This window comes from Lissotriton vulgaris, chromosome 9 (assembly GCF_964263255.1).
Source record: "Lissotriton vulgaris chromosome 9, aLisVul1.2, whole genome shotgun sequence".
In the NCBI taxonomy this organism is placed as follows: Eukaryota; Metazoa; Chordata; class Amphibia; order Caudata; family Salamandridae; genus Lissotriton; species Lissotriton vulgaris.
The window spans coordinates 320,156,484-320,170,453 of NC_141697.1; the positions used below are offsets into that span (position 1 = coordinate 320,156,484).

General features: G+C 41.5%; 1 protein-coding gene across 4 annotated transcripts in view; it reads right to left on the bottom strand.

The window, feature by feature from the left end:
* GALC (galactosylceramidase) overlaps positions 1 to 13,970 on the bottom strand; it is a 250,366-nt gene that overhangs the window by 124,689 nt on the left and 111,707 nt on the right. For all 4 annotated transcript variants that reach the window (XM_086937607.1, XM_086937608.1, XM_086937605.1 and 1 more), the window contains exon 5: positions 3,148 to 3,287. In XM_086937607.1, coding sequence (XP_086793733.1) covers positions 3,148 to 3,287 — 140 coding nt within the window. The remainder of the gene's footprint in view (positions 1 to 3,147; positions 3,288 to 13,970) is intronic.

Sequence of the window (13,970 nt, forward strand, 5' to 3'; positions counted from 1 at the left end):
CAACATCGTTTTAACTGTTCTCATGATGTAATTCCTGCGCCTGATGCTTTAAAGTAACTAAAATATAACTAGGTGACCCGATTCTAGAAGCGTCAAATCACAGCCCTAAATGTGTGTTCAGCCTGGCCTCCGTGGGCAGCCCTCGCTGCAAACTGCGGGCCTCTTTTTAATAACTGCATTTTTCAGATTCAAACGAATGCAGAGTACTTACATTTTCTCTTACCATCGAGTAGATTTTTAATTCCCAGTTTCTTTCCCCTGTGCAGTGGTATGATCAATTAATTTACCAAAGACCTTATTGTAGAAATCTGATAGAAAATAGTTGCTTTTCCTTTATACTGGAATCTTGGGGCCAGATGTAGGAGCCCAAATACCGGTCGGTAACGGCCGAATTCGGCCGTTACCAACCGGTATTTGGTGATTGGGATGTAGGGGCATCATTTTACAGATTCGGTAAATTTACCGAATCGCTAAATTTACTGATTCTGTCAAATACCGAATCGGTAATTTTACCGATTCGGTAAAACCCAGATGTAGGTGGGACTCTTTTGAGTCCCAAAGGCCTTTCAGATTCGGTATTTTACCACGCAATCCAATTGGGTGGTAAAATACCGAATCCTGGTGTGCATGCACACCTATGTAATGTGACACACAGACATGCCCTTAGGGCATGTCTGTGTGCCACATGGCACACAAGTCCGGAATTGGGGTGCTAGAGGGTGTCAAAGTGACACCCCTTGCACCCTTGCAGGATTCGGTATTTACCGATTCGGTAAATACCGTATCGGTATTGCCCATTTATTCCTATGGGCTTCATGGCCCATAGGAATCAATGGGCAATACCGATTCGGTATTTACCGAAATCGGTAAATACCGAATCCTACCGATTCGGTAATTCTCAATTTGGAATTACCTACATCTCCCCCCTTCATATTTACCGACTCTTAAATACCGAATCGGTAAAATTCTGTATTTAAGAGTCGGTAAATATGAATTACCTACATCTGGCCCTTAGTCTTGTGTGTTTCTAGACTGCCTGTTCTTATTAATATACACATTTGCTGCATCTCAAGCCTCTTTTCAATGGCAGCAGCATTCTTTGATCTCTGAATAACACCTCCAATCGAACAATGATAAAATGGTGAAATCTGCTAAATATTCAATTAATGCCCTCATCCTTTATGCTACTGATTTATTTCTTATGGTGGGAATCCTACAAGTCCTCATCGTCTGTACCAGTGTCTCAGAGCCAAGGGAGTTATTTTGTTCAGTACGAACACCTTCTAAACAGTTCATAAGTCATTACCCTTATTCAATAATGAGGACCTTGAATTCTCATTTTGGGAGCTTTTTATCTTTAGTGTTTTCATTTGTGAATCAAGTTTCAGGACCGCGCCCACCACGTAGTTGCCTAAATCACTGCTGCATGATTTCACATTCTACATTTTACTTCCAACGACATCTGCTTTAACCTCAATTATTTTTATTTTGGAGTCCACCTCGTTGATTCCACTGTTCATTCCCGGAAGCTGTGTCTCCAATATTACACAGGATATCCCACCAGTCTTTAGTTATGACTGTCTAGTTGAATTTGTCAGTTCAGTCCCAAAATGAAGGATGCAGGCTGTCAGAGAGCAAATATCGTTTTCTAGTCAGCCGCTTTGTGTTTCTTTACTTTCCTACCTGCCATGCTATGGAGAAATTCTTCCCATTGATAATTCTCCTGGATTCCGTCAAATGCTCTTTGTAAATAATGGTGCCGCAAAAATAACCGCCAAAGTGAGATGCTCAGATTTTTAAGTGCCTTGGACGGAGGATCACAGCTCCACTTACTCTCAGGCTACTTCACGCCACAGTCCACTCAGCATTCAAACAAGAGGCACAGTGAGGTGCTCTCCCACCCGGGCATCCCATGACTCTATGGTCTGAAGCCTGCTCTTCGGTCAATTTAAGCAGTAACATGGTTCCATGTTCCTAAGAGGCAGATGATCACTAGCACGTTAGGCATGCACATAGGGCGATAGTACATTCAATGATCACACCCATGGATGAGTTGGGCAAAGAACTAAGGGGCCAATGGGAGAGGTGTGAGGAGGTACTGGAGATGTTGAGGCAGAAGAGAGGATATTTGAAATATTCTCTCCATTGAATTTTGCACTGCCCGTAAAGACGCCCGACTCATCAGTGAAAAATAACGGTTTTGAAAGAGGCCATTTTCAAATTCCATAGGTGAGTCAGTTCCCATGTGAGCTATCTAACAACAAAAGCCCTATACATAACCCTTTTTCACTAAATCAGTGGCAGTTTTTATACAGTGCCCGAGATGAACATTCCACCAATCTACACGATGCACTTCTAGCCACTGAAACAATTAGGGGACTGATGTATCAAATGGTTTAACCTATTCTGTGTCTTTGGGAAAATGCCATGATATGTAAGGGCCTAGATCCCTTTTATTCATTCAACATACTACAGTGTAAAGACCGTACTGTAAAGTATGCAGGTGCAATACCCTCATCTTCTGTTCTCCAGTAATAATATCAAGAATTGAAGTGCGTATTATTATTGTGAAATCCCTACATCAAGGCAATGCTCATAAAGCACACATCTGCTAGGTTCCCAATATATACGTCATTAGAACACTGGAATGTTTGGAGTTGCATTAAAGGCAACAGTGCGAAGGGGAGCTAAAAATTACTGGAATAAACCACATCTTTCAATATTCGAATGATTTTTAAGATTTCTTTTTGTGCAACTTATAACATTCTACTCTTAGTGGACTATACCCTAGCCTGTGGCTCAGAATTATAAATCAGGTAGAAGTCCTTCAAACAACAGCATAACCCTTGGCAGCAGCTACAATCCTTTAATAATACATATAAAAATAATCAATCGAGTGCACCTCAAAGCTGACTCAGATAAGCCACTCATTCGGCAGGGCAGTGAACACTGACTAGATAGTTTAATCAACACTTGCTGTGATATAAAACTACAAAAGGGATGAAATCCAACTCTTCATCAAGTCAGTATGCAAAGCTAATGCACAGTTCCTTAAGGGGTACTTAAGCGGGTGTTGGTGCACAAAGGTTGAAGAAGTCAGAGAGAGAATAAGACACCGAACAATATAAGGAAATTCTCATTACTCACCCCAATATAATCAATGTCCAGATCATGGTACTGTTTCGCTCCCATAATCCAAAGGGTCACATAGTAAGCAGTAATATCGGGGAAATCATAAGGCCAGTTTTTACCTCGTCCTATCCATCCAGGAAAGGCCCAGGGTAGTCCTGAGAAAAGTGAAAAATGACACCAATTAATGAAAGAAACATGGAGAATACCTTGAAGTAAGCAAACAGTATTGAAAAGATACACATAGATTACATTATTAGATTCCCAGTAGTGCACTGAAGTTATAGCTGACCTAACAGATTTTGTCGATCTAAGCATTTTAATGTACAAAATCAATGTAACTAGTCCGTATACATAAACTGTGAACAATTCATCATTATATGAACTCCTTAATATGTAGAAGGGTGTCATCTATGCTTGTTCCTGCATCAGGCAAAAAGACATAACAATTACACTTCATCAGTTAAAATGACATCCATAACTGTTCACAACCAGCTTCGCCCCCTTTAATTTGCGGATAATTAACACATTCAAAACATTAGCGCAGATTCTTTCCGATTTATAATTTGGTCTTAAATGCATATGGTATATCTCCTATGTCTTTGAGATTTTAAGCTCTTAATTTTTCTTGAACCTATAGCTTCAGTAGGAGTATCTTTAAATCTCAATTTTTGAGCTACCAGTCCAAAAGAACAAAAAAAACAGTTTATCTGTTCTGTTTCATGTCGCACTCAACCTTTAGCAGTCTCTAGGACACATTGAAGACCGGTAATTATCTTTATTTCAGCAAAGTATCAGTATACGAAGAATAATGTGAGACATCACATTAACAGTCTTCACCATACGGCTTTGCGTTCTTAAGAACTTCATCTTCTGCCACTTCAATTGACAAATTTCTTCTGACAAAATAACATCTTCCAAGGTTCATACATCTATCATGAATGCTACTAAATTCACATCCTCTGCAACAGACTCAACATTTCTATCTTCGTGGCAAAGTAAACATGATAAAAAAAATCAGCTATGACTCCCAACACTATATTCTTGGGAGTTTTGAACACAGTCTTCGTATATGAGGTGTATAATCTAATCCACCATTAGGAGATACATTTTCACCAAAGGCCTTTGATCAATTTGTAAAGCAAGTCTGCTCCCCCAAACTGAAAGCAGTTGCGGTGTAATTGAGCATGAAAGCATGTGTGTAGGCCACCAATCATATCCTCTATTTCACCACAACTCCTTTCAGTTTCACTCAGGGTACTTGAGGCAAATGCCACTACCCACTCTGCATTTCTACATCTCTAGAACAAGCAGGCCCCATGCAGGTTGCAAATCCTTTAGCAAATTCTGAATAATATTCACATAGTCCTGTCAAATACATCAGTAATTCTCTTTTATCAGGAAGGTGGAATGTCCTTCATTGCTCAAACTAAGGAATCTTTGGGTACCTCCCCTTCATTAGTCATGGAATGTCCTGAGTATTCAACCAGTCTTTGAAAGAGTTTACAAGTCTTATGAGAAAGTGCCACACCCTTATCAGATTCTCTGTGTAAGATTTTGTGTTCCTCCTCATTTTCAGTGAAGACAAATATATCATTCTAGAAACACTTAACTTGTCTTACTTATCCATAAAGACATGGAACATGGCACACTGAAAAACTGATGCCACTGATGCAAGACTGATTGGCGTCCTTCTATATTGGAAAAGTCAAAAAGGCATTATGAACACTGTGAGAGGTCTAGACTACACATCCAGATCAATCTGATGCTGTCTTAAGTCTAACTTGGAAAACACTGTACTGCAACCCCTTCTAATCGAACTAGCATTTTGTTTATTTTTAGCAATGGGGGATTATCGATGATGATGGAGAAGTTTAAATCTCCTAAATCAATGAAGAGACAAAACATGCCACTGCTCTTTTTCATTAATACAGTGGGGGACATCCACTCAGAAGCATTAGGCCCTGATTTAGAGTTTGACGGATGGTTAATTCCTTCAAAAACATGATGGACATCCTGTCCGCCATATTACAGGTACCACTGAATATAATGTCCTTGTAATACAGCGGACAAGATATCCGTTTGTGATGGTTTAACCCATCCGCAGAACTTTAAATTAGGTCCTTAGATTCTTCAATTATTTCATCTTTTTGTAGTTTTTCTAACAAAGATGAACAGAAATAGGTGGCGCTCTCAGTTTATGCTTTACTGGACTTCCCATCCTTCCACAGATGAAACACTAATGTTAAATGCTACACATCCTCTACTCCATGCTATGCGAGACATACTACAACTACGAAAGCATACAGACTTAATTTTAGTACTTTTGTTTCTCCTACACTAATTCTTGCCTTTTCTTACAACTTAAAACACATATTTAAATGCCCTTTTCAAGTGATGTCCCCACATTGACTTCTTACACCCATGAAATAGATTGTTCTATAGACTGATCTGTTTTCCCTACTTGCTCCACAGTAGCTTTCCACCCTCTAGCCACCAGAATTACGCCAATACATTTCCACTGACTAAGGAAACTGTATACACCCTCCATCTTGTGCCTTGCTAAACCAGGGGCCACCAAAAATTAAGCCCGATGGTCCTAGTACTCAGACTCTCACCATACACAGATTCTTACTATCACACTTTTTCTACACATCTATTGCACATAGACACACTGAACAGTCACAAAGAATGTCAGTACAAGGTCTTGGGATCACACTACAATGCAAATTTACACAGGTTGTGTCAATAGATCAGACTCTCCTATGACACAGAAAAAAGGTCTAGTCAAGAGACATAATTCATGCTGCTACCGCCACTTCATGTAATCACCACAGGACTTGCGAAACAAAAGGGGGTGATGGACGGAGCGTTAGAGCAAATCAAACACTCACCCCCAGTCAACTGATCTGGGTTTAATCCATCACCATTCTTTAGCTCACTCAGCCACCCCAGTTCAGACATGGCCATATGCAAATCAGTCTGACCCTGTGCCTCATGGGAACAGTCCAGCCCGAACTGCCAAGCCATGTCTTCCCTGGACCGGAAACAAGCATCCTAGGACCGGTTTCGGATTCATAATCCTCATCAGCCAGGCTATCTTGAATCCAGTGGCCAAGTGAGCAAGGGACTCACGTCTGAGGATACCCTGCCAACTTAGGGCGAACAAAGCGAAACAAAAGGGGATGATGGACGGAGCGTTAGAGCAAATCAAGCACTCACCCCAGTCAACTGATCTGGGTTTAATCCATCACCATTCTTTAGCTCACTCAGCCACACCAGTTCAGACATGGCCATATGCAAATCAGTCTGACCCTGTGCCTCATGGGAACAGTCCAGCCCGAACTGCCAAGCCATGTCTTCCCTGGGCCGGAAACAAGCATCCTAGGACTTGGGCAGTAGTTCTATGTCTGTTATGAGCGTACGCTTGTTGCGCCCCTCCAGTTCGCAGAACTGGTTCTGGACCTTCTGTTTTTGTTTTGTACTTTTATATAGCGCAAACCTGACCAAAGGTATTGGAGCTCTTTTCAAGAGCACCAATTAAATTGAACATGGACGCATTCCATTGTTTGTGTTTTTTAGGCATGCAGAAATTAAGTGATTTGCCCAGAACCACAGGATGTTGAGCTGAAGTCAAGACTCAATCCTGGATTCCCAGCTCCTAAGTGGGCAGCTTTGGCCCTTACGCCACATCCCCTCCCAACAGACACACCTAGGTCTCTTCACGCATGTTACTTCTTCCTTTGATATATTTTTTCAGCAGCCATTTTCAATAAGCAACAAAATACGTTGCCCATGAACAGCAGGGAAATAGGCAAAGCTCAGAACACAAGTTCTTCTCTGTCCGCACTCCAGGTCCCAACTTGGTCCTTCTACTCTGTTAACCCTTCCTCTTTCTTCACTGCTCAGCAGCAAGTTAATTCGTTTTTCCTTCTTTCTCCTGTTGTGGGGGTGATCGGTGGTGCTTATTTGCAGGCACCGGGAATAGAGTGCTGACAAGCGCTGTCCTGTGGAGAGTCCAGCCTTGTCCCCAGCCCCCTGAGTGACACCCTGATTGGGTCTGTCCCACCTCTCCCCAATCTGCCTTAGACCCCAAAGGGGTGGGACACTGGTCTCGGGTGGCAGTATTCCATTCAATACTAGGGCGAGAGTGTCCCAGGGCTCTGCCCGTGAACTGTGCACCTCTGGCCCACCCATATCAGTCTGGGCTCCCTTCTAGCCAAATTCTGTTCACGCTCTGTGTGCCCAAATCTGGTGCTCCCCAGCACTTAAGAAGATGCCTGCTGTGCCAAGTGTGTACCCCATCACATCGGCCTGCCGCTCTTCAGTCTTGGTCCTTCCCTGTGGTGGAAGATATACCAGTCACAGGTGCGTCAAGTGGCTGCTCCACTCCTTTAGAGCAGATGCAGGCTGTGCAGCAGTGTCCTGAGTCAGCAACAGGCATGTGGCTGTCTTCAGTAAGCAGCCCTCTTCCTGGCACACGGCGTCAGAAGCAGATCGGGTCAGAGGTCACAGGTGGGCCTCCCTACTCCACGACTGGGTGAGATGTAGATTTAGCAACTTGATCCTCCCTGGGTCGAGGCAGTGATGCTGGCTACTTCTAGTTGTAGGTCCAAAGGCGGTAGCAGAGTCACTTTAATGCACTTTAGTGCATCAAAGGAGGCTTGTTCAATCAAGTGCGCTTCTGGTTAGCCCTTCCATAGCTGCATAGTCACTCAAGCACACAGTAGCAAGTACCATGAGGCAGCATCTTCACCCATGGCGATGTAGTCCACAAGGGTAGATGTTGAGCAAATGCCATGGGGATGGTCACACTACAAGTTGTTCTGGTACACTTGGAGCAAATGTTACAGGAGAGCACAGGCCTCTTCTTCAGTGGTGCCGGGACACTAAGTGTAAATGATACAGCTGCAACCACAAAGTCAGTTAAGGCACATTTGGAGAGAGTCCAGATTTACCGATAGTCTTCTTCAGGCACAGATCGTTTGGGCATACTTTGGGGAACGTGCCACAGACACAACAGCAGGGCTGATAGAGCAAGCCGCTTGGGCACACTTCTGCAGTGCTATGAATTCTCCACTTCGGCAATAGCCACTGGCTTAGAGCATGGAATGCACCAGTCATGCTTTCAGGAGTCTCTGTAGGATGAATCCAGAGCACCCGGGTCAAATGCTCTTGCCCACGCCAGTAATCTGCTCTTCCTGCAGGTTTGGCTCACATTTTCCCTGTTCTTCCAGGCAGGATCTTCTAAGCATTTTAAGATGAAGAACAGCTCTTCTTTCAGGTTAGACTCCAGATGATGTCTCCTCACCGCTGGCTGTTAGGCAGATACCAGCTCAGGTTGAGCAGCAGTCCTCTGGGTACTCTACAGGTCATCCCCTCCTTGGTGGAAGAAAACATAGAAGTAGAAAAACAAGTAGGTAAACATCTCCCCCTGTTACAAAGGTAAAGCATACTGGGGATGTGTATTTTCTATCTGCACTTGCAGAACCAGTTTGAGTCAGTTCTCCTTTTATGTGTCCTTCCAAGGCAATCGCCCAGACTCAGCCTTTGTGTGGAGTGATGCTCCTCAAAGGAGGATCATCTCAAGGTTGTAGTACTCTCAACAGAAGCAAAAAGAGGTGTGGCCATTCTGCTCCCGGTTATCACAGCAACACCTGACAGCGATCAGGAAGAGGGACAAAAGGCCGACTCTTTTCTCAAGGATTTTCACGATCGAACAGGAACTGCAGAAACTTCACCCTTATCTTCTACCAAATGTCAGTAATTAGGGAGAGCAATCAACAGCTCTCTGTAACAAAAGGACCACAATGAATTTATAAGAGGAGTTTGTCTCCATGTTCCACAATTCATTCGGTCTCCCCCTCCAGTCTCAGGAATGTCAGAAATGCATGTCCACTGTTTGAGAAAGTAACCTCACCTGGGCCTTGTGCACATGAACAGACTGGGTGCTATCAAAATGGATTCCTTTACTCTCGTTCACCAAAACAGGCACAATGCGAGTAACATGCAGAACACACACATGCATATAATTTACAAACATTCTGAATATCAGTGCAGGGATCCGGACTTCTCTATAGCAAAGGAACGTTACATGAGTGGGCCAGCAGGCCACCACGCCTGTGTTACATATAAACCAATGTGGTCATGCTACCATCCCTTAACACCTGGTATCTTACCACAACGTACTACATGCTTTAACCAGGGACAGTGGAGAGCACGCTTGATGTGCCCCTTTAGGTCCGAAACCAAATTCAAATAAAGTTGTAGTCCTTTTCTTTCTCACACATGCTACATAAGCATGAGGCTGGGGACAAAAATAAAAAAATACAGGATACCAGATGTTTGCAGTTTGGAACTCAGGGACATAATTTACATCATGAAGGGAACAATTCTGTCCCACTAGCTTAGCTAGATGGGAAAAAGGTACTCTTGGAACTTACAAAACTGTTAAAGTTTCAGGAGAACCTGGTTTATTGCTAGAAATCTGTTTAAGAAAACATTGCTAACCAAATGTACAGCAGACATCCTGACCCAGATCTCAGCTCTGCAATTATGAGAACTATAGCACTGGCACTTCTGCTCTACTCTTTATTGGCACTGGTGCATTCAGTTGGTCAGATAGACAGAGACACAGATGCCTACTACCTCAATTGGGAGGCAGAGATTCTCATGTATTCTACGTGTAACCTTAGAGTATTCTTGAATCATTAGCAGTAGCCAGCAATTGTTACATGTTGTATCCATATTATATATTTTTACTTTGGAATCACTCGGTCAGTAAAGCTAGATGAGCTTGGAACTTACTTTATTTCCTTACAGCACTCTTTCAATCAATCAAGCTGTTGATAGGCATCCAATGTTTCAACAAATGTTTTAACGAGGGCCTAGCTGAGCTCAAATGCTCCAGCCACAATCTTGAATGCCAGCAGCTGATTTAGAGGCCAGACAAGGATAAATCCTTTTAACGAAGGCATAGTATGAACGTGGCTCCCTTTATAAGAGATATTGTCAATATTGAGATATCACAGCCAATTTGAAAGAATCATGGGTGTTTCCTCATTATTTTCAATCAAAAAAGTCGCAACCAATTTCCCAAGCTCCATGGCTGCGGAAGGCTTTAGAGCTTCAGAAGTTTATTGATCTGAACAATATCCTGAGAGGCAAACAGTCTGGCTTTTGCTCATATAGAGAGACCGATCTATCCCTGCTAAATTTAAAGTACTAGTAGATAATGGATTCAGGGGACCTGACCTTTTTGATGGACATGTCCAAGGCTTTCAACATCCTTGATCACCCCACGCTATTGAATAGACGGGCAGGGGTGTAGGGGGTCTTAGAAGCCTCTCTGAAATAGTTGGCATCATTTTTGAAAGCGTAGAAAACTAGAGACATTGTTGGCCAGGACACAGCTAATACCATCTCAACTAAATGTGGAGCACTGCGGGTTCCCTGGGATTCCCTACTCTTGTTTAATAAATGCCCAGCAGCAACAACAGTTTCTTGTTAAACTGGGTGTCCGTTTTCAAAATTCTGCAGATGACATACATATTGTTTTCTCTCTCTAACTCTAATGCAGGAGATCATTCTTCCTATGCATTATGAACATCATAGTGGTAACTTGGTACCTTAGCGACGTTTTAAATAAATCCTATACTACTTCCTTGGCAGCAGAACAGCAATTGTTACAAAAGTGTACTCCATTCCAGATCCGGATTATTTTCTTTAATTATCTATCAAAGAGCATAAATTTGTCAAATTTGCACTTAAAAATAGACGCTATTCTAGAAGCTCTTTCCCGAAATCGACAATGTGATGGGACTATAGTCTAAGAGTACAGCTGGCAAGCTGGTCAAATCCAGACCAGACATTTGTTTTTAATACTAAGAACACAATTCGTTTTTGCATTTTTTAAATACTATATGTTTGAGAACTTATATTTAAGTTCAGTGGTGTACAGCACTAACCGCACATCATACTAATAGACGTCAGTCATCAACTGCTCTATCGCTGCCAAGTAACTGCGGCAGGCAGCTCTCAGTTTGTGACCCATTTTCTGTGATAATCTATTCATTGAATAATCTATTCATTGAACATGCTATTGAATTCTCCACCAACAAAGAAAGGAACATTACATATTGCTTGAGGAACGAACATTTCTCTTATTGTTTCATTTGATTACCAACTTTTAATGTCGATTTGCAATTAAATAACTTTTCTCAAATTAGTAGGTACTTTCATTCGTCCCGATGTTCCCCTTTGTCTAGCTCTGATATAACTTTCAGCATTGCTTGTGAACTCTGTAACATGGTATAACAGCGATTCAGAAATATTTGAAAGTTGAACTCCTCATTAGAATTCACTACACAGGCCTCGCGTCCTTTTCTTCAACACAAAGTTCTTCATCCAACATTCGCGAAAAAAAAGTCAAGATTATACATGGATATTATCACTTATTTGCTTTCAGGTTTACTACTCTCTTATCATTTGCAATCGTCAAGACTTTTTCTGATTCAGGAATAGAGCTGCGCACACCAACTCATTCAGAAACTCCACAAGGGGTAGATTTATTTCTGACCGTTTCCGAGACCGTGTAATCGTAGATTAAACCTTTACAAAGGTTTTCAAACTGTATGGTCTTACTCGGAAGACATTGGTAAGCACCGTATTCTGATCAATCTGCATTGCCAGATTAGTCTCCATAAGATCTATCTGCTCCTCTATCATTAGTATTTTCATTGTTTTTATTGCATATCTCTCGGATTGTGCAACTACCTCCTGATTAAGCAATTCCATTGAAGTCGACTGCGTGGTCTCAACATTACGAACTTTTGCCGATAATATTTTCAGTGTCTGTCTTATTGAAAATAAGACTTTTCAATATAAGGCATAACATCCCTAAAAGATGGAATAGTGAACACTTTGGAGGTGCGATAAAAGGAACCTTAGGGTTCCACACAGTCTCCTTTACTCTTCAAAATTTACAAAAGGCCACTCATGGACATTATTCACTATCACAATCGCCTATTCCACTTCTATGCAGACGATGCTCAAATATATCAGCAGGTCACTGAGAACTCTTAGATGTTGCTAATGTCCATAACGAAATCTAAACTTAGATGAGCCAAGACAGCTGCACACTCAACAGCTCTAAGATAGAATCAAGTTCTAGGTCTTCCTACCTCTGGGAAAGAACTCCCACCATCTTCAACCCTCCTCCAATTTAGTTTGAAAAAACACCCTCAGCGACACAGACTTCAGCCTCATCTTACAAATCGGAACATTGGTCAAATCCTGTTCCCATAAACTAATATTGTCAAAAACCATGTTTAAAATACCTTGATGGATCATGAACCAAAATAGGTACAGGCAAAAATCAAGAAAAACACCTCGCCCAGGAAATTTCACTAAAACGACTCAACTCCACTTCCTTGCAGTCTCTAAAGTCCACCTAAAGTCCCAAAAATGCGGGTGCTCTACAGTGACTGGATACTGGGGTCTAATTCACAAGGGTAAACTTACACGTAAGTTTACTCTTTTTCTGGTATTCATAAACTGCAACTTTAATTTTAATAATAGTAATTTGACGACTGTGAAGACTTCTCGTATAAAAAGATAGGCTTGTCTTATCTTTTTATGTGAAGTGTCTCTGAAGTTTTAAAATTACTTTTAGTTAAATTAAACTAGCAGTTTGTGAATACCCAAAAAAAAGATAACTTGCACAAAATTGTAAGTTTACCTTTTTGAATTAATGTGTAAAAACTGCACCAAAACGTACACAACTAAAACAACTTCCTTTCATTCAGAAAACAGAAAAGCTTACTATTCTAATCTGAGCTCCGCATGGTTTGCCTTGCCTCTTGCTCTCTCTCTTGAAAGCAATTCAGTTATACAGTGCATGCTAGAATAGTTGTATAAATAAATAATAAATCAAAGATTCATTGTCTCTGCTTCTCTTGCTTTATTGTAAATTTCTTTCATCATTGCCTCTCCCATTTGGGTTCTCCCTTCCTTCAAGGTTAATACTCGCAGCTCTAAGGGCCTAATTACAAGTTTGGCGGACCAGGTTACTCAGTCACAAACCTGACAGGTATCCTGTCTGCCAAATTACAATTCTATTATATCCAATTGAACTTGTAATACAGCGGACTGGATATCCGTCACGTTTGTGATGGAGTATCCCATCTGCCAAACTCGTAATGTCTTTGCCACATCATCCTCCCTGTTTGCAACTTTTCCTAACAATGGCATCTTCTGCTTAGTGCTTCTCCCCAGTCCCAATGTTGAGGAAATATCTGGGAATATTTAGTAGAAGTGGTAAAGCATTAAGAAAAAAACCACAATTTTCTAGGAAATAATCAGACATTTGTTGTCTTGCTGAATCATGGTTATTACCATACTCTGTGACTACTTTAGAATACATCCCTTCCGGATATTATATCTAACATTTGGATAGGGTCAGAGATTGGGTGGAGGGGCAGCAGATCTTATACAATATCTCCCTTCCAGTGTATAGCTCTTTTTTTATTACTGTTTGCAACTAAGAATATCTTCTGATAACCATGCAGGTTACATCCACTTCTTCCTTCACTTTATTACTCTGGTACAATCTCTCTGGGAAGAGTCTGGATAGTTTACTCCTCTTTTAGACTTCATTGGATGTGTAATTATTAGGAACTCCGCCATTTAAATTTTAGACAATTGTAGCCTCCGGTGAGAAGTATCCACTGATCAATCGGTCTCTTGTTTTTCAGTCTCCTTTAGGAGTTTAAAGCAATTACTCACTTCAAAGGTCAAACTTTAGATGTAGAACTTTAAAAACAATTTTGACATCTTATTTA